The sequence below is a fragment of the Danio rerio genome, chromosome 1 (genome assembly GCF_049306965.1).
Source record: "Danio rerio strain Tuebingen ecotype United States chromosome 1, GRCz12tu, whole genome shotgun sequence".
Taxonomy (NCBI): Eukaryota; Metazoa; Chordata; class Actinopteri; order Cypriniformes; family Danionidae; genus Danio; species Danio rerio.
In genome coordinates, this window is record NC_133176.1 from 21,633,686 (window position 1) to 21,655,951 (window position 22,266).

Genomic DNA, 22,266 nt, shown 5'->3' on the forward strand with positions numbered 1-22,266 from the left:
GTCAGAAAAATATAATATATTATAAAAATAGAGAATGAACCTGCTCAAATGGTCATTTATTATTTCTGATATAAACTGGTTGGACTGGATTTTTTACACATTTTTTTATGATTTTTTATATTTTTCTACTTCAGTGTAGCATTATAATTTAATAATTTATTTATTAATTTTCCTTCAGCTTAGTCTCTGATTATCAGGGGTCACCACAGTGCAATGTGAGGCGACAGTGCTAACCACTGAGCCACCGAGTTGTCTTTTAATTAAATGATATTGAATACAAATACTTTTCGACAATATCATTTTTTAATTATCATGTTGATTTGATTCTTAAAACATTTCTTACTGGTCAAATTCTTAGATTTTTGTTTTTATGGAAACATTGGATTTATGTGAATCTTATGATTGATAACATGGTTTTAGAATGATCTGAAATTTAAAATTGTGTAAAACTAAATTCAGTGAACTTTTGGGAAACATTACTTAATGCATTCATTTTTTTTCTGCTTAGTCCCTTTATTACAGTTTTTTACAATTGCTATGACACTTTTATCAATACATTTAACAAGTTTCCTAAACTCTTAACACAATTAGCACAACCTCTGTCTTCGTGGGCTATACAATTAACACATTTCTTGTTGTTTTGACACAAAATGCATCCAGTTAACACAAATTTAAAATGCTTTAACTTCTTTTACACACAAGCACAACCAAGAACAAAACAATGTAATTTTACAGTCACATTTACAAATGCTTTAACACAGTATGTCAGAACAGATAACACCATGTTCTAAACAGAAATTATATAGGATAAAGTCAAAGTGAACAGCTGTTCTAATTGTGAATTGAAACACAAATTTATTCCCTGTATTTTATTCAATTGCCAATGAGAAACAGCATATTGCGGTTATATAAATAAATAAATAAATAAATAAATAAATAAATAAATAAATGTATATATATATATATATATATATATATATATATATATATATATATATATATATATATATATATTTCTTTATTGATTTATATAACCACAATATGCTGTTTCTCATTGGCAACTGAAAAAAAAACATATATATATATATATATAAATATGACAAATATGACAGCTGATTCCCATCTAGAAAGCACACTCATGTCTTGTTTTAGTTTTTACAATCACATGATCATATGTTCTAATAGAGGACTCTTGAGGTTTTTGAAAGTGACAGTGAGCGCATCAAAAAACTCTGTCACCAATACATCTATGTAAGATTATGCAATACAGTCATTACTGTACTATACACAGTGTGTTTTGCAGTAAACTACTCTTTAAACCTGGAGTTCATTAGTACATACAGTACATATACAGTACAGCATTTGCATACACTGTGTCTAATTACTTTCAGAGAGTCATGAAGTTAGAGGCCAATCAAGTACCACATGAAATTTTCAATGTTGACAAGGCTGGGGATGTCGCTGTAGGAAAACATAATAGGCCAAAGGGCCACAGTTACCGTGCCGGGCCACAGAAGATATCAAGTATAATGTGGATGAGAACATGTGGCAAAAGAGCGGGCAGTATAGAAGATTACTTTGTTATTTTATTATAATTGTGGTGCTTTTTCTGTTTGCTGTGATGTCCTTCTGCAAAAAAAAGTCTGTACTGCAGAAATTCTGTGTCTGTATTTTTTTTTACATAAACTGTAAATTTTATAAAGCAATTTTTTTCTTCCTTTTGGATAGAATTTTTGCCGTAAACGAAAGAAAATGCATGCGTTTACTTAACCCAACGAAACAAAACTGTAACGAGACTTCAAATATAAGGGCAGAGCTGACACATAAACTAATGGAGTTTCTGTAATGTCAGCTGATGATAGTGTTTTTATTGTCAGTGTGTTCTGATTGACTGAATGTTTATGTTGGAAGAGAACATGTGTTAGTGTTTTGAACAATAATTTCATTTTGAAACATGATTGCAGTGTTTTGTTAGACATGGTGTAGTGTGTTAGTTTATTATTGTATTTTGAAAAGTAGTTTAGAGGTTTCGTTTATAATGTGTGATTTTGAGCATAAAATTAACTGTTTTGCCAATTGTGTATTTTAGGTGTGTTGCTGCGTTAAGAGTTTAGCAAACTTGTTAAATGTATTGAAAAAAGTGTCATAGCCATTGTAAAAAACTGTAATCAGGGGTTACCACAGAAGAATGAACCACCAACTTATCCAGCATATGTTTTATTCAGTGGATGCCCTTCCAGTTGCAACCCTACTCTGGGAAACACTCATACACTCTTGCATTCACACACATCTAATTCTGTGGTGGAAACCGGAGCACCCAGAGGAAACCCATGCAAACACTGGGAGAACATGCTAACTCCATACAGAAATGCCAATTGACCCAGCCAGGGTTTGGAAATATTGTTACAACACAATATTTAATACTATAATAATAATAATAATAATAATAATAATATTAATAATAAACATTATAATATGCTGACTTGGTGATCATGAGGAGTGAGAAAATTAATTCTAGATTTGTTTTAAAGATTTTTTTAAAGAAAGTAAAATACTATATATTTCTACTCTCATGTTTAATAAATTATTTATTTTTTGTGGATAATAATACAATTTATTATTATATAATTTAATAATAATATTAGTAATAATAATAATAATATAAACACATTTTAATAATAGGAATTCTTTTATTACACATTTAGTATTTGGTAATGAAGAAGCTTAAGATTAAGGAAGTAATTTTGTGGAAACTACGATTTATTTCGGAATTGTTTGAATAAAAAGAAGTTCTAGTATAATTATTTTCAAAACAAATATGAGGTAAAATTATAACTTTCTTAAGTGTCACATTTAATTAATTGGTAACAATTTAGTTTATGACATAATTCATGCTATTAACTCCTGGCTTATTACCTGCTTATTATTAAGATATTAACTATTAATTAGTAGCAGAATTAACTTATTCTGGCACTCTAAGCCTATTCAAAACCTTAACCCAACTTCTACCATAAACAAGTAATTACTTGGGTGTCATACATTCTTGCTAGATTAGGTTTCTAGCAAAGTTTCCAATGAAAGCAGATAACCAATATCGTAACTATATTCTGCACAGATGTTCAATTCATGAGTGGATGTGTTTACAAAACAATTGGTGATGTCAATAACAATTCTGAGGTTTAGTTATACTGAATGTTTGGTATATGCTTTTTCTCAGGTATGGGAACAGCACAGGGCTGTATAAAGTTCGTGTTGGTGATTATCACTCTCTGGTCCCTGAGGAGTATGAGGAAGAGTATGCCGTGGAGAAGATCGTCCTTCACCCACGCTACCATGCAGACAGTAATGACTATGACCTGGCACTTCTGCGTGTTTCTGGACACAGAGCTCATAGGGGTGTCACGGGCCAATGCGTCACACTGAGCCGATCAGTGCTGCCCGCTTGTTTACCAGTGCGGAGAGAGAAAGTGCCAAAGGGCATTGCCAACTGCTACATCACAGGCTGGGGAGATACAGGTTAGAGATACGTAGCATGAAACACACATTCAAGTAATTTTGTTGTGCATATATATTGTCACAGCAAATATGGCGATAAGTGCTAGTGTTCTCATTTTAAGACCATTTTATGTCCCGGATAACATAATGATTATACAACAGCGTAGAAATGCAAATAGGCATTAACCAGCTCAGGCTCATTGGAAGTATGTGCCTAAATTTTTTTTTGCAAAATATAAAATACTTTGCTACGGGTACGTTTTGTTGTACATTTCAGATACATATCCTTGCAGAGCTTATTGGACAGATCACCTAGCGAACTACTGATCTAAGCCCTTCTCTGAACCCAACCAATAGTGTTTTCATTAGCAAACCTAATGCCAATGCAATCATGTCACAGATGATTTCACACTGCATGACTATCTGGCCTAGCATTTTGTCGCTGCTTTGTTTACACTGCAAGATGGATCGGCGACAGGGAGTTTCACACTGCCCGGCTTTACAAAAGAAGAATCGCGACAACTTTGTCCAAACTACTCTCACAACCAAACACACATAGTATATATTTTGTTATTAACTACATAATGAGAAAGTAGATTTGTTTGCTCGTACAATTGCTCTTTCAGTTTAGTAAATGCTAATGCTAAATATCTACAATACTTGAAAATAAACAACTGTTTATTTTATATCACGACATGGCCACACATTTATGCATCCACACAGTCCTTTTATCTTTAAAATAGACATTAAAAGGAAAATGGACATGGAAAAAAAGTGACTTTTTTTAAAAGATGTAAAATAAATATGTGGTATATGTAGAATGTGTCTCAATAATCAGCTTAAAATACTCCACAGACTATTTATTAGCTTTTCAGGTGCTGCATAATATCATTGCGCCTGCTGTAGCCATAGTACAGCAGCAAAATTCCGTAATAATTACGCCAGAATGAAAGAATAGTTCCCAGGCATATCAGCCTAGAAATAGCAACTTTTATTTACCATCTGTTTTAGTACACAATTTAACTACAGAAGTGAAAAGTTTACTTACTCTTACTTACACCCAGGACCATTTATATCAAAGTTGATATTTAGCCACACCATGTTGGTGTTTTGTGACATCTAATTTTTACAAGGTGGGTCGATAGCCCAACGCTCAACCCCCAACCTGGACGACCAGGACATATAGACATACACTACGGACAATTTAGCATACCCAATTCACCTGTAGCACAGGTTTTTGGACTTGTGAAACAGAAACACCCTAAGGAAACCCTTGTGAACAAGGGGAGAAAATGCAAACTCCACACAGAAATGCCTACTGACCAAGCCGGGGCTCGAACCAGTGACCTTCTTGCTGTGAGGTGACAGCTCTACCCCCAAAAAAGAAAATTATCCAACCCAGGCTCATTATTGATACGTACTGCTATATACATTTCTGGACAGAAGTCTCAAGTCCGCCGACGTACATGGTGAGCTAATAGGCAAACTGGTAAACAGCAGAAAAACCGTCCACACGGAGGTAAGTGGGCAGATGTTAGCATGAAAAGGAACAGAAGCCATCGGGCGTCGTAACGTGCTCATAGTGCTTGTTTTAAAGACGAAATGCAACCATACGTAGCTCTGGCTACTTAATTTGCGCTCTCCAGAAAACTATATGGGGGTACATTGTCACAATGAGCCTGTGTTGAAATTATCGGAACTTGTTGGTCATTTTAAAGTGAGATGCTAATGGTCTAATCTGATTTAATGATTTATGCTAAGCTAAGCTAAGCTAAATTTGTCCTTGCTAGACCCGGTGCTTGTCTGAATGGGTTAAAAACTGTTTAACTAGGTGAGTTGGAAAATAGGCAAATTTCTGAAAAAAGCAGTTATCTTTTAAAGACTGGTAATATATAACCAGATCCCCCTACTATGTCAATAGAGAAGAGAAATCTGCAAAATGAGTTTTTAACACATGCTTACTGAAACTTGCTTTAAAACTCGAGAATTAGATTGAGAAACTGTTATATCAGACGGCCTGACAGCCTCAAGATTTCAAAATGAAGGATGTTTTGACCACAATTAGAGCAAAAGCTGAGGCGGTGTTTGTGTGTGGAATGTAGGTGTTTTGGGTGCTGTTGAATAGTGCAGTCTGACAGGCATAAGATGTGATCAGAGAGTGTGAAAGCAGAACTGACAGCGATGATCACACACCGCAAGATTTCACAGAGTCTTTGTTCAGTGTTCTGTCTGAAACAATCGCTCCCTCACTGTGTCCTTCTCACCCACAGAAAGACAAGAACAAAACTCCTGAGCCAAGTATATGGGATGACACTGCCATTTAATCATTCAAAACTTGCTTTTATCCAAAGCAAGTACAAATGAGGAAGAGCACAAGCAATTTTAGTTCAGAAAATCAAGACGTTTTCACCAATGTGTAATGCCATTTATTTATTTATAATGCCAGTGCTTTACTTATGAAGTACACTTTAAAACAATTTTAAAATCCTGCTCTTAAAGGAAATAACTTGCAAAACTAATACACTTACAAACATAATATAAAGTTTAACGTAACTGAATAAAAATGCAACATGCACTGTTAACATATTTTGGGTTCCACAAAGTCGATTTGTGTTGGGACAAATAATTTATTAATTTATTTGTTTTTACAAATTGTAATGGATTGAACATAAAACAATTAAGTTGCTTAAAAATAAAAAAGAAAAACTTAAGAATTGTGTTGTTTGAGGTTATTACTTAAATAAGTAGTTTGAACAAATAGCAAATCTAATTTTTGAGCGTAGTATAAAATTCATATGCAAGTAGTTTCTGTGGGTCTTAATAGTGTCTTAAAACATATTTATTTACCTTTTTATGATTTAAAGCTCTTAAATCAGAAAATCACCCTTTTAATTCATTAAGACTTGAAATTATTTGGATCAGTATATTTGTTTTCCAGGACAATTGCAGTAAAACATTTATAAAAAGCCTTTATTAAACCCTGGTTGGACTTTTAATGCTTTTAATACACTTATGTAGGACTAGAGCACAACTTCAAGTGCAGTTTTATAATTTTTATAACTACTTTATTCGAAATAAAATGAATGAAAATTCAATATTGATAAGCAGTAATGGTAAACTAAAATTTTATTACACTATTTTTTTACTTATTACACTACCTGACAAAAGTCTTGTCGCCTGTACAAGTTTCAGGAACAAAAAATAATAACTTGACTTCTAGTTGATCATTTGGTACCAAAGTAAAATACGGTCATGCCTTGATTTTTAATTAGGACAGTAAGGTTTGACTTTGCTGAGAGAAAAGTCCTGTCATTTAGCAGAAATAATGTACAGTAATGAATATAAAGTCATGGTGCACTGGAAGAAGAATGAATATTGTGTAAGTCTCTCATGAGCATGGATAACTGCATCCATACATCTCTGCAATGACTCAAATAACTTATTAATAAAATCATCTGGAATGGCAAAGAAAGCTTTCTTGCAGCACTCCCAGAGTTAATCAAGATTCTTTGAATTAATTTTTAATGCTCCCTCCTTCATCTTACACCAGAGATGCTCAATAATGTTCATGTCTGGTGACTGGGCTGGCCAATCCTGGAGCACTTTGACCTTCTTTGCTTTCAGGAACCTTTATGTGGAGGCTGAAGTATGAGAAAGAGTGCTATCCTGCTGAAGAATTTGCCCTCTCCTGGTTTGTAATGTAATGGGCAGCACAAAAGTCTTGATACCTCAGGTTTGTTGGTGTTGCCATCCATTCTGCAGATCTATCACACACCCCATACTGAATGCAACCCCAAACCATGATTGTTTCTTCACCAAACTTGACTGATTTCTGTGAGAATCGTGGGTCATTGTGGGTTCCATTAAGTCTTCTTGAGTATTTGTAATGATTGGGATGCAGTTCAACAGATGATTTATCTGAAAAATCGACCTTCTGCCACATTTCCAAATGATCAACTAGAAGTCAAGTTATAATTTACTTACAACTGGGATCGATGACAAGACTTGTCAGGTAGTGTATAACTATTACTAAACTGAAATCAAATTTCAGTTAAGTTGGTGTCATTAGTAAACTTATCATCTTATACTTTCTCTAGTCTTGTGTGGTTTTCTTTCTTCTGGACCTCACAGAATATATTTTTGAATATAGTTTAAAATGTTATCAATGCAATGACCGTCAAAGGAGTCAAATACAGAGAATTTGCGCTTTTGGGTGAACTGTTTAATTAGCCATAAAATTGTTCTTGTTGGCTGAACATGACAAAAAATCTGTAAAACATCTGCTATTCCACAACATTCAGACATCATCCATCTCAAACCTTTAGTAATTATTTGTTTCCTCACTTGTATTTGCAAACAACGTTGCATATTTGCATGAGTTTGTAAGCACTGGTTTATGTATGAGCACATGGCGTGAATGCCATTTTAACATGTTCATAATCACCAAAGAGTTTATATTAGTGGTCTGTGGGGTTATGGGGCAGTGAACTGATGTCATTTATAAATATCTCCAGCCAGATGTCCAGTGAGACAGAGAGCGATAACAAAATATTAGCAGCTAGCATCAGTTACATTTATCCTCATATACATAATCTACACTTACAAACAATTTTATAGCCATGAGAAGTTTAGCATATAAAGCTGAAGTCACAATTATTAGCCCTACTGTCATTTTTTTATTTCTTTATTTTATTTCTTTTTTTCTACCATTAATAGAACAAGTACTTTTTTTTTACAGTATTTTCTATAATATTTTTTTTTTCTGTAAAAAGTGTAATTTGTTTTATTTCGGCTAGAATAAAAGCTTTTTATTTTTTAAAAACTATTTTAAGGTCAATATAACTAGCCCTCTTTAGAAATATTGTTTTTTAATTGTCTACACCAGTGGTTCTCAATGTGGGGGTTGGGACCCCTCGAGGGGTCGCGGGACAATGAAGGGGGGGGGGTCGCATGGTGATTTCCGGAAATCTTTTTATTTTTAGTAAACTGTAAGATTTACCATATTTTATCCATAACCTACTGAAGAGAAAAAATAGTCGTTTATAGTTACTATGTACTATACAGTTACTATAGTAGCTTATAGTTTTATTGGATTGCGACCCCTGGGGTAATTACATTATATTAAAGACACAGCAATACCGTCAGATGTAGCATATTGATTTTATAACACCAGGTTAAACTTTCTAGCCCATCTACAGCACTGTCATACACTAAAAAGATTAAACGAAGAATATACTTGGGTCTATTGGTGTGTGTGCGTCATTTGTTGGGGGTCGCGGGCTAAAAAGTTTGGGAACCCCTGGTCTACACAACAAACCACTGTTATATAATGACTTACCTTAATTACCTTAACTTGCCTAAATACCGTAATTAGTTAAGCCTTTAAATTGCACTTTAAGCTGACTACTAGTGTCTTCAAAAATATCTAGTAAAATATTATTTTCTGTCATCATGGCAAAGATCAAATTAATCAGTTATTAGAAATGAGTTATTAAAACTGTTATGTTAAGAGATGTTTTGAAAAAATCTTTTTTCTGTTAAACAGAAATTGGGAAAAAATAAACAGGGGGTTAATAATTCAGGAGTGCTAATTATTGTGACTTCAACTGTGTATCATGGAAGTAATCTACTGGAAAAGAATGCACATAAATATTACGTGAGTGCAAGTGCAGGTGAAGATCTAACAGTTTGACTTTATGTACTTGTTAATAATGTATATAGCTACAGTCAATGTACTGAAAAGTGTTTTTTAATAAACTAAAATATTATTATAATTTCTACTGAAATGTATCCAAATATATTTATAATTGCACATTTGAAATGACTTTGCAGTTTAGTAAATGTAAAATAAATTAGCTTTAAATTTTGTTGAAAAAACACACTACAGTGCACTTTTGTATAATCACATGGAATAAGCATAACCATATATTGTATATTGTACATGTTAATTAACAGTACTTACTTAAATCTTCAGCTGTTTTATTTCACAGCTTATTTTTATTAGTTATTTTATTATCCAACATGTAACAGTAGCAGTGCACTTCTTTAAAGCATGACAAAGCTTATTTTGAACCTGATTTACCTGGTTAACACTGATATTAAGATGCATTTTCGTCAATTCGATAACAAATGACATTGACAATAGTAAACAGTGTAAGCACTTTGAGCCATCCACTGTTAACAGCGTTCAGAAACAGTCAGAAACTTATTTGATCTGATTGATCTTTCAGTGTAAATGGACAAAAAACAGGTATTGTAAAGCTAGCTATTTAACAAGATTGTTATGGGTCGTGTTGAGAGAAAGCACAGTTAAACAAGACAATCGTGCTCAATATGACTGAAAAAATGCTATCACATCCTTTTTTTGCTTGCATTTCCCATTCTCATAAAGCACTGCAACATTGGTTGCTGCATCCCATGCATTGAAATGAAGTTAATATCATGGACAAATGAAAGAAGGTTTCAGAGTATTGCAATGCCATAAGGGAGAGTAATTAATAAAATTTGTTTTTGGTAAACTAATCCTTAAATAGAGATAGTTCACCCCAAATTATTTATTATCATTTACTCACCCTCAAGGTGTTCCAAGCCTTTATGAGTTTCTTTAATGAGTTGAAAGAAGATATGAAGATATGACTCCATTGGAAGTAATGGGTTTTTGTGACGTGCACATTTAAGGTGTAAAGATTTATTTATATATATATATATATATATATATATATATAAAGATATATAAATCTTCTATTAATACTACATACAAATATCCATATTGCCATCATTGTGTACTTTAGTATACTAATGCCTTTTTTACATGATACAAGTACATTTTGTAAAGGGGTGGTCCACTACAATATCATATTTTAAACTTTAGGTCATGTGTAATGTAGCTGTGTGAACATAAACAGACATCTCTGAATGTAATGTAGATCAATGCAAAGAGGGACTTTGGCTTTAACAGAGTTAGCTTAACAAAGCCTGCAGTGAACAAAGTTTGGGGAATACAAAAAAATACATTCGGGTTAGTGAGATTCACACACTTGGGCAGTGAAGAGGCATGGTCAGAGCTGCTATAATGTTATAGCAGAGAAAGCTAAAATGCTGTCCAAACACTGCTATTTCCACATATTCTTCTGTTTCTGTATTTAGGCTTCAAAAGGACACAATACAAACAAAGTAGTGCTTACAGTTTAATCTTAATTATGTTCCAGTTAATTATAAAAAATATATATAGCTCTAGCATTTGACAAAGGACAGCTTTCAGAATATCTTCCAGTCCAGTACTGGATTCCGCTAAAAACTCCTCAAAGAAGGAACAATTCTAACTATAATAGACAAAGCTGTGGATTGTGAGCAAGAACTTTTACATGCATAGTGTCTACGGTTAACGGTATGTTGTAGCAGTGACATAAACAAGAATGTAAAGAACGGGAAATGCTGTTTGGCACCGTCAACAATTTAGCAAGATTAAATTTTATCCGTCAAACCCCTGTAAACACCCACAATCTTCACTAGCGCTGCTGTGTCTCTCTATGCAGCTGCTTTCTTTGCGTTCTACATCTCAGATGACAAACTCGCAAAAGATATGTGAACGTTTCATATTACTTACACATGCTTATTCTGAATATATGTGAAAGACACTTGTCAGATTTTAGCTCAGCACGTGCTAGAGGAGGCATGACACATTTCTTGGTGATGTAGAGCTGTTCCGCGAATCACAGCACATTATGTTAGCTGACCAATCAGAGGCTCTGGAGGGCAGGCCTTTCAGAGCAACTAGGAAATATGATAATTGTTTTCATGTTAGCTGAGTAAGCTGTATATTATCAAAGATTTATGAAAAAATAACGTGATTTTTTACAAATAAATCATGAGCACACATTGCTTTACATCTTATAAACACAACTAAGCCTTAAAAATACACTGTGGACCACCCTTTTAAATTTGAAAATATACTTTTAAGATTTAAAGGGGACCTATTATGTAAAAATCACGTGTATAAGGAGTTTAAACACAGTTGTGTGGCAACAGTCACCAAAATGGCACAATCTGGACAAAACCTATAAAAGGCGTTTCAAACAGTTATAAAAATGATGTGGTATTTTGAGCACAGACACAATGTAGGGACTTATTTTACATCTTAAAAAAATGGGCAAAATACAGGTGGGACCCCTTTAAGGCATACTAGAAGAGCAAATTCAATGCAATTAAGCTTGCTTCGGTATCCTCTGTATCCACACCTGTCCAGCTGTCTGCTCTCATCAAAACAGAAAGACAGACGAGACAGTAGAAACATCCACACAGAGCTGCAATCAGAGGCTGACAGCACAGAACATCAGGAACTCATCACCAAACTGCACTGCCTAATTATAATGTCAGTGTCAAGCATCTAGATGATCATGTGACGTGCTGATAGTAGGGTTTCACTCGAATGACCACGTCGTATTGTAAATCACCAGTGGCGTTTTCGAGCAAGTCCTTAACAGTATTCTGAAGTGAAATGAATGAAGTGTGTGTTGCTGCCGCACTAAGAACAAAGTAACTCCACACTTGGTTGCATGCTTGAACAGTTAAGCCTGATCACTTCCAGACTGCAAGTTAAAAGGATTTCTGACCTTTTTATCCTCAGGTCGTGCATATTCCAAAACTCTCCAGCAGGCCTCCATTTCTGTGTTGAGCAAGCGTCAGTGTGAGCAGCGCTACTCGGAGCAGTTCACCAATCGTATGCTGTGCGCCGGCTCGTCCCATGATGCCCAGCGTGTGGACTCCTGCCGTGGCGATAGCGGTGGTCCGCTGGTGTGCGAGAGGCCAAGCGGGAGCTGGGTTGTTTATGGGGTCACATCATGGGGTCACGCGTGTCGCCTGCAGGAAGCACCCGGGGTATACACCAAAGTCTCCGCCTTTGTGCCCTGGATTAAGAAAGTTATTGGCCAGTAGAAAATTATGGTGAACAAAATAGTATTCTGACTTTGTGGGCATAAACAATGAAGCACATTTTAGATAATATTTTGAAAACTATTTCTTAACACTAGCTGAAATTACCTTTTAAACAAGTCTTAAATGCCAGAGAGAAAGGCTACGCTTTGCTTTAAAGGGGCTATATGTACGCATTTTCATGTATTTTATTGCCATTGTGAGGTTTATGAAAGGTTGTAGACTGATACTGTAGTTGTGAAGGACACAAAAGGATATGGTGCTTACAAACGCTCCTGAGAGCCTCTCTTTTCTTCTTTGGCACATGAACGAGTGCTATAAAAATGCTTAAGATCATGCTGAAAGAGCCGTACTGTAATGTCAATGTGTCAAACGAAGAAAGGAGATTCATTTAAATCACATCTTGTGGATGTTTAGTCTGTAGTAGGGATGTACGATGTTGATTAATTAATTTAATTAACGTTAAAAGTAAACCTTTGTGACTAGTCTAACAAACCCACAGACTGTTGAAAAACAGTATTTATGGTATATAGACTCACTGAACACTTTATTAAGTAGCTACACCTTACTATACCAGGTTGGACCCACTTTTGCCTTCAGAACTGCCTTTATCCTTTGTGGCAAAGATTTCACAAGGGACTGGAAAATTCCTCAGAGATTTTGGTCTTTATTGACATGATAGCATCACATAGTGAGTTCTATGATGCGAATCTCCTGTTCCACCACATCCCAAAGTTGCTCTATTGGATTGAGACCTGGTGACTGTGGAGGCCATTTAAATACAGTGAACTCATTGTCATGTTCAAGAAACCAATCTGAGATGATTTGTGCTTTATGACATGATGCATTATCCTGCTGGAAGTAACTATAAGAAGATAGGTACACTGTGGTCATAAAGGGATGGACCAGGCAACATTTTTCCAATCTTCTATTGTCCAACTTCGGTGAGTCTGTAAGAATTGTAGCCTCAGTTTCCTGTTCTTAACTGACAAGAGTGGCACCTGGTGTGGCCTTCTGCTGGTTCTGGTTCTGTCAACAAGGCGTTTGTTGCTGGGTTCTCGAGATATACCGGAGCTCAAACTTCCCTTTCGCCCTGCAAACGGGAGGGAGCCCCGGGCTTGAGGATCTCATTGGCTCAGGGCTCTCTCCCGGGACAGCATGCCAAACTAGCTCATTACCAATCATCAGCCAAGTGTGAACTCTTGCAATTGGCCTTAGTGTATGTGTGTGTGAATGAGAGTGTAAGGGTGTTTCCCAGTACTGGGTTGCAGCTGGAAGGGCATCTGCTGTGTAAAACGTATGCTTGATAAGTTGGTGGTACATTCCACTGTGGTGACCCCTGATAAATAAAGGGACTAAGCCGAAGGAAAAAGAATGAAATGAATGAATATTGCCGCTCGCTTGAAACGGATATTGCATATACTTTTTTTAGATATTGTGCAGCTCTACTAGGCAGTCTAGTACCAAAAATTACAAGCTTTAATAGAATTTGTGAACTAAAAGTAAATTGAAATACTGTAGTATATTGTATTTGGGGTGCTTTGTTACATTCAGTCTCCTGTTTCTCGTGTGCAGTATGAGCTAGCAGTGGTTTCTGAAATCTACATATAGCCCTTTTAAGTGTGGGGTGATGAAGGGATGAAGTCAAAAACCAGAAAAATGATTTACAGTCAGTGGGTAAAATGTGTTCTGTGATAATTGTATTTCAACATATTTCCCATAACCAGGCTTCCATAATATATATTTGCTATAATTTCAACTAGTGGGCACTGAACTGAAAATGTAGGTTGCAGAAAGCTTCCTTGCACAACCTACAAGTTTTTGGCTGTTTTTGTACAAGGACATTTAAAATATTTTTTTTAAAGAATGATTAGCTTTAGTAGAGTTGGATTTTAAATTGGGAATAAATCTAAACACACTGAATAAAGTCAGTATTTGTGGGTTTAAAAATTCATGACAAAATGCATAGAGTTGTCTTAAACTTTCCTTTTTTTATGAAAGCACTTCAAGGGTTGAAGAGACCACATTGGTGATTGTGGAATTATTCTGATTTCTTTTTTTAATGAACATGTATCCAAGTGACTGTATTCTTCTTACCATTAAGAAACAAGCACAAACTTTAAACCATAAACCAGGATGTGTAATGTTTCTCAGTTGATACCTATTTGAGCGTCTTGAAGAACGTTCCGATGGCTTGAAATCACATCAGGCTTTAATGCTGAAATGAGAAGATTCTGGATTTCCTGCCAAGAAATCTATGGTAATTCTAAACTCTTGGGAAACGGTTACCATGCCATTGCTTAGAAACGGACCGCATCACCTCATCAACACATTAGATGACATCATAATCCATCCATGACTTCATTTGTTATAGATCAGATGACGGTGACGATAACTGGACTGAGGCTTGCTGTCTTAACATGAGGCCATTTTACATGCATACATACACTCACCGGCCACTATATTAAGTACACCGTACAAGTACTGAGTTGGATCCCCTTTTGCCTACAGGACTTCCATAATCCTTTGTGGCATAGTTTTAATAAGGTACTGGAAATATTCTTTGGAGATTTTTTGTCCACATTGACATGATAGCATCACAAAGTTGCTGAATCTCCATGATGCGAATCTCCCGTCCAGTACATCCTAAAGGTGCTCTATTGGTTTGAGATCTGGTGACTGTGGAGGCTGTTTGAGAACAGTGAACTCATTGTCATGTTCAAGAAACCAGTTGCCGCCAAATTCTGACCCTACCTCCGGAATGTCGCAGGAGAAATCAAGACTCAGCAGATCAGGCAACCATCACCTCAAAATCACCTTTCTTCCCCATTCTGATGCTCAGTTTCAACTGCAGCAGATCATCTTGACCCTGTCTACATGCCTAAATGCATTGAGTTGCTGCCATATGATTGGCTGTTTAGAAATTTGCGTTAACAAGCAGTTGGACAGGTGTACCTAAAAAAGTGGCTAGTGAGTGTACATCCGCCTAATATTTTTGCAGTCACACTCTCTTCCAGAAGGAAATGGGAATTATGTGCAATGGCAGACTCTTTAAACAACTTTGTTTTATGACTGTGTTAATTAGAGCGCTTTATGTTAGCATAATAAATGGTCTTCAATTTATGTTTTCTGTGATCTGTGTCTATAATAAACCATCATAAGCATGATTTATGAGCGTAGAGACTAGTACGGCCTTTTTATTCTTTCTATTATTGGTCTGTGTAAAAACAAAGACCAAACGCAAGCTGTTATTTTGCACAAACTATGGTGTTGTAGTTTTTGATTTGAGTTTTTTTTTTTTCAGATTTTTGTACAGTTCTTGTTTTTTTACTACATCAGTATTCAATCATATAATCTCTTGTTAATTGACTGTGCTGTGAAAACTGTTAAAGAGTGTTCATTTGTTGACACATGATCAATAATTCTGCTGTTTTTATTGGTGCTGAATGTTTAAATGTTTCTGAACTTTTGGAGCTTATATCTTTATCTTTAAAAAGTGTCAAATGAAGTGGCTTGTGATTAATGATAGCTGAAATGTCATCAATAAAACAAACATTGTTAAATATTTGGAAAAATGTAGTCATAAAAGCTTAAGGTATGTACAATTGTCTTACAACCTCAGTTTTGAGCATTAAACATTTGTTAGTCATGAATAAAGTACTGTCATTTTAAATATGAGTCCTAGATTAAAATGATTTACTATATGCCATATTATTACTACATAAAAAATGTTGTGCTAAAATTGGAAAATCTTTTGAAGCTAATGTTGAACATTTAGCCAAATTATCTGGCTGAAGTAAAGGTCAAATGGTCAAGTGGCAATTATAGTTTCCGGTGGGCAAATAACTTGTAAGCACATAAATAATGGCGAATTAGGGAATATTATGTTAATAAGTAAAAAAAAAAAAAAAAAGGGTTTTGCCATGTTTTCTTTTTTTCTTGCCTTCTTTTTTTGTGCTTGATAATAACCCATTAACTAATATCTTTAATTTTTTATCTTTACTTTAGACTTTTTAACAATTTGATACACAGCAAAACGTCCGAGTAAAATTTACTTCTCCTACTGGTCCGACTGCGACAATGATTTAAAATAAAACAGAGAACAATCAACTCCTGCTGTAAAAAGCAAAATTACTGAAGAAAATCACAAAACTACAATAGAATTTAGGCACAACCTTAAGCCCTGCTGTCTACACACACATGGGTGTCAAAATTGCTGCTTTTTCTACATGATTTGTCCATACACAAATGCAGTATCAGGTCACTAAAACCCTCATTTTTAAAAACTCTTTTCAGGGTGAAGATTTTGAAAAGCAACAGGGTCTGTGTTTTATAGAAAACTAAGAAAAAATGTTAAATAAAAAATGAAAATAAATTTCAATACTGCAATAATTGACTGAAATAATTATAATTCTATTATTAAATATAATTTATTAAAAATAATATTGAAATAATTATAATTATTAACTTTTTCTTTTATCTTTTGACACACAGGACTTTGTTGGGGAAACTACTGTGTGTTTCTCTTCCTATTCAATTTTTACATTAAACATTGCTTACTACATATTTGTCCACCGGCAATAGTTGCTATATTCAAATTAGATTTTCTTGAAAAAATAAAATAAAACCTGGAGAAAATAAATCGAAAACATGTTCATATAGGATGTATGCATGAAACAATTTTTTACAAATTTGGGCACAATTGGGTTAACATTTTAGTTTGTCTTCTACTTTTTTCATTAGACTATAATACTTTAGGCTGCCTTATGGTCATATCACAGTTACATTTGGGGGGGGGGGGGGGGGGGGGGGGGGTAAATAATTAAAAACTATTCTATAAAACTGCACAATTCTACTGGACAAGTGTAAAATTGATTCTGAAAATGATATGCTTTGCTCTTTCCAGGCAGATAAAGTTAGGTAAATATTGCTGCTTGTTAAATTGCTAAGGCTGAAATGTTAGCTTTAGGTTTTGTAAATCAGCATCCTCTCAGTTGTCTGACAGTTCTGTTAGCACAATCTTTTCCCAAAGCCCTTGACCATGCACCTGCAAAACCATTGTGTGTGTGTGTGTGTGTGTGTGTGTACTTAAAGGCAGTGTTCACCCAAAAAAGAAAAAGATGTGATCATTCACACCTCACTTGTTTTAAACCTTTATGAGTTTCTTAATTCTATAAAAAAGAAGATTTTATATATATATATATATATATATATATATATATATATATATATATATATATATATATATATATATATATATATATATATATATATATATATATATATATATAATATGAAAGTCAATGGTTACAGGTTTTCATAATTTTTCAAAATATCTTTTTTTGTTTTCATATGTATGTATATAATTCTAATTGTTAAAATAATATATGTAAACAGCCATTAAAAAAACATATATATATATATATATATATATATATATATATATATATATATATATATATATATATATATGTTTTTTTTAATGGCTGTTTACATATATTATTTTAACAATTAGAATTATATACATACATATGAAAACAAAAAAAGATATTTTGAAAAATTATGAAAACCTGTAACCATTGACTTTCATATTATATATATATATATATATATAATGAAAAAGCACATGTGTGAGTATGTGTTTGTAAGAGTAGCAGTGCAGTTGTCGGGGAAACTGAAGACTCTTCATACAGTGACATTGTTCTGGAGAGTGAAAGATCAATCCTGACAGATCAGTTACAGTGATTGAGACTGAGAGCGGTGTTACAGCGACACCATGTGGATATTGTTGAATACATATAGTAATAAACCATGGAAGTGGGTTTATTTAAATATTGCCGTTTTAAATATTAGTTTTATTTGAATATTGTTTCTCATATTGCTCATATTGAAAGCTGTAGTCTTTTTGGGGATGTGTAAAAATTAATTAAAATGTATGATCAAGTACATAAACAGCCATGTGTTCAAAATGATGTTCTTACTTGAGCCTGATTCACAATAGCCGTAAAGTTTTCTCTTTTGAGCAGTACTCACCATTAATGGCTCCACCACGTCATCCCCACCTCCACACAGTTATTTTAAACATCAGGATCCAACACAGATTTACTCCATTAGATTCATCCGCGCCGAGGAGCCGCAGCGACGCACAAGCCACGTCAAAAAAGAGGAACATTTCGCATTTAAGAGCAACTTTGTTTCAAACTGAGGCCCCGTTTGCAATACAGCGGCAAACTTACAGACTGCAGCTTTCGGTAGGCTAAGTAACTTATCTTTATCGATGCTAAAGTAAAGCAGTTGGATTAGAAAGCTACTCAAGCAAAAGTTACAGTTGGCAGTTACAATCTACAAATTGTAATAGTGTGATAGGAGATGACAAAAAAGGAAAATACATTATCATTTACACCAGGGGTCACCAACCCTGTTCCTGGAGAGCTACCTTCCTGCAGAATTCAGTCCCAACCCTGTTCAAACACACCTGAACCAATTAATAGTACCTAAAGCAGCACTTGATAATTAAAAACAGGTGTGTTTAGTCAGGGTTGCAACTGTAATGTGCAGGAAGGTAGCTCTCCTGGAACAGGGTTGGTGACCCCTGATTTACACATTAGGTATCATATTGTTAAAAAACAGAACATTTTCCGCTTCTGCTTAAAAATAAATAAATCAGAATCATTTTTTGTAAAGCTTTTGGTGTAAAATTGTATTATTGGATTAGTAGCCTATTCTTGAGGAACGTAGAAATATGCAAAAAAAAAAAAAAAAAAGTATTTAATTACAGTAATGCAGCATCTGTTCTTTGTTGTCATGCACCTCAGCCCACAGGTCATATCAGACTTTCAACACAGTGTAACCCGAGAGCTGATATCTATACCCAAGTGTATTAGAGACATGGGCATGCTCATGTACAGTAACCGACTTTCAGTGACACTTATTAAATGCCAGTAAATGTCATAGCCAGTTTGATTTGGACTATGTTGTATTTAAACTTGATTTGATCAAAAGTACTGGGCCTGAAATGTAAATGAATCAGTGGCTAGCCATTTAAATCACCACTAGAGGGAAGTATTTCATTAAAAACTGCATTGACCTACTGTATTTGATCCTGTGCACTCACCTTAATAATCAGACCCCCATTCTTCATACTTGCTTAATAAAGTAAGGATAACAATATTAATTAAGGTGACTACGCCAGTGTGTAAATGATGTCATCACATAGTTTTGAGCATTCACACGTACATATAAAGCGTTTCCTGTACTTCTGATTCATGGATGTTTTCTGTTTACTGTATTGCTCTGAGTTTTCATGTTAAAAAGTTTTAACAAAGTGGCTTCTGACATTTTTAACAGTTTGAAACAACACATTATACAGATTTTTTTCTTTATATATTATTTGTATGCAATATACAGTTTCAAAATGCTAAATGTCATTAAAAATTCACTCTGAAATTTCAATATCAGAAGTTGTCAGAGCAGACATTAAGGTCCACACTGTAAAACCCAACAGTCAACTTTATCATATTAAATTAGTGTAGTTATTAAAATTTACTGAAAGTGTACTTATTTCAAAAGGGTTTTGAACTCAGTGTTGAATGTAATGAGTTTATTAAATACCTCATTACTTCAACTTGAATGGAGTAAGTTCACAGTACTCGTATAGATTAGATTCTTTGACTCAAATGGTTTGTAGCAATCGTTTTTCTCAAACGGTTTGAGTTAACTCATTGGGTTTTACAGGTTTCAGTTGGTTTGAGTTCTCTTCATTTATTGGGTTTTATTGTGCTCAGTTTGCTTCGTTTACTCAAATGGATTAGGTTCACAGTACTCATTAAAGATTCGTTTTTGAACTTAAATGGTTTGTTGCAATCGGTTTCCTCAAATGTTTTTTTTTACCTTAACCTTTTGGGTTTTACAGTGCAATAATGTAATATAATTATGCAAATAATTCGAAAACACCTATAAATCATGAGCTAAAGCCAACTGGTAATTAAGAGATTTCTTTTTACATAAAACGATGTGTATATTATCATACGTGTACATTTTAAACAGAGACAGAAGTTTGCAAGAACTGCTTTACAGAAACATGAATCTCTCCAGTGTTTATTGAATATATATATAGTTATTTACATATTTCTCAAAGCACTTTCTCACTGTATTGAGGCAAATTGTTTTCAAAAATAAAAGTCACACTTCAAATTCATCAGCCAACCAGTTGCAGTCCAGTGGGCGGGGCTAAGGCTACCTGGCAACAGACATATGCCCATTCGCACATACACACACACACACACACACACACACACACACACACACACACACACACACACACACACACACACACACACACACACTAGCACACACACTAGCACACACACAACAAACTGAAATGATTTCTCTTCAGCTCATCATCTAACAACAGTAATTGGGATGTGGACTGAGACATTGACATCACAATGACATCACTCCATTGACCGGTTTAAATCTGACGCAGCAAACTTCACTGCTCTCTTCATTTCTCCATGTTGATTCATATCACTTTGCATCTTTGCTTTGATTGGCTGATAGATTGATTGACTGATATATTCGCAAGAGTGAGGTTATGAACAGTAGTTGTGCACTTCTTAATCTCTCAATGATGACGTATAAAATCTAAAGCCATACTTTTATATCCAGTGTCTGATGGAGCGACAGTAAATATAGCAGGAAGTGTGTCGAGGTTTATATTTTATTTCTTTTCAGTCATTATGCAGATTTTGTCTGGCTGCATTTGAAGTTCAAGGGTCACAGTAACATCACCGTATCTCGCCCACAAAATTCGACCTTTTTGATCATCCAAAAACATTTTGGATGATCACACCGCTTCCATTGATTGGTGGGTTGAATTTTTGACCTTGCAGGTATTGTTCAATTGACCACTTTTTCCTTTGAGGGGTGAAGCTGGATCTTTGACCCATAGGGGCGCTGGTTTGGTTTGGGCTACCTGACCTTCTGGAGCTCTTCTCTGAGCCAGGCTGGTAACGGTTGACCCAGTCTGTGCAGCAGCTTAGATAATTCAATGTTCTGATCCCTGTAGTACCTGGAGAGAAACGCTCGTGACTAGAAACAGAAAACAGAGAGAACAGAAATTGTGTTTAGTGAGCCGAACAGCTATATAATATTGTATAAAATACAGGGGTGAAACCGAGCTCTTTTTCACGATGGGTTTTGCACACGTTAACAACTGTCGTTACCTGCTGTGCAGCTTTACTCTGAGAAAAAATGTCACACATGCACAATATATACTCAGAAATGAAAGAACAAGTTTATACTATTATTCAGTCTGATTTTTGAGTTTACATCTCACATTTCTGATTTTTTTTAGCTTAAAATTGGAAGATATTAAATTAAAATCGCTGAAATTAGATTGTAATATGTACAACGTTTATAAAAGTATATTTCACTGAGCAAAACAAAGAAAACACCTTAATTTATTCACATTAAAGAGTTAGTTGACCCAAAAATTATAAGTAAGTTATTAGTTACGCACTCCCATGTTGTGTCAAGATACTGAGATCTTCTTTGAATTTTGTAACACAAATTAATACATTTTAGAAGGAAGCAGAGAGCTCTCTGGCCTTCCATATACAGCAATTGTCACAAGATGTTCAAAGAAAAGGACTTCAGTGGTTTAAGTGTAATCATATGAAGCTCCAAGAACACTTTTTGGCACACCATTTTTTTAAATGACTTTGCCACCAATGTCTTACTACAGGCAATACAATGTATTGCTATTAGAGTCATAAGCGCAACACAAAAGTATCGTATTGGCCATAGCACAGCTTAATTTGTAAATGAATAATTCCCGTA

General features: G+C 34.6%; 2 protein-coding genes across 4 annotated transcripts in view; one reads left to right on the forward strand and one right to left on the reverse strand.

Moving 5' to 3' along the window:
• prss12 (serine protease 12) overlaps window positions 1–16,099 on the forward strand; it is a 75,640-nt gene extending 59,541 nt beyond the window's left edge. For both annotated transcript variants that reach the window (XM_073950650.1, XM_073950642.1), the window contains exons 12-13: window positions 3,218–3,516; window positions 12,122–16,099. In XM_073950650.1, coding sequence (XP_073806751.1) covers window positions 3,218–3,516; window positions 12,122–12,429 — 607 coding nt within the window. In that variant the 3' untranslated portion in view covers window positions 12,430–16,099. The remainder of the gene's footprint in view (window positions 1–3,217; window positions 3,517–12,121) is intronic.
• A 4,408-nt stretch (window positions 16,100–20,507) lies between these two features.
• Window positions 20,508–22,266, reverse strand: part of ndst3 (N-deacetylase/N-sulfotransferase (heparan glucosaminyl) 3) — a 411,370-nt gene continuing 409,611 nt past the window's right edge. For both annotated transcript variants that reach the window (XM_073950662.1, XM_073950659.1), the window contains exon 14: window positions 20,508–21,516. In XM_073950662.1, the coding sequence (XP_073806763.1) occupies window positions 21,397–21,516 (120 nt within the window). In that variant the 3' untranslated portion in view covers window positions 20,508–21,396. The remainder of the gene's footprint in view (window positions 21,517–22,266) is intronic.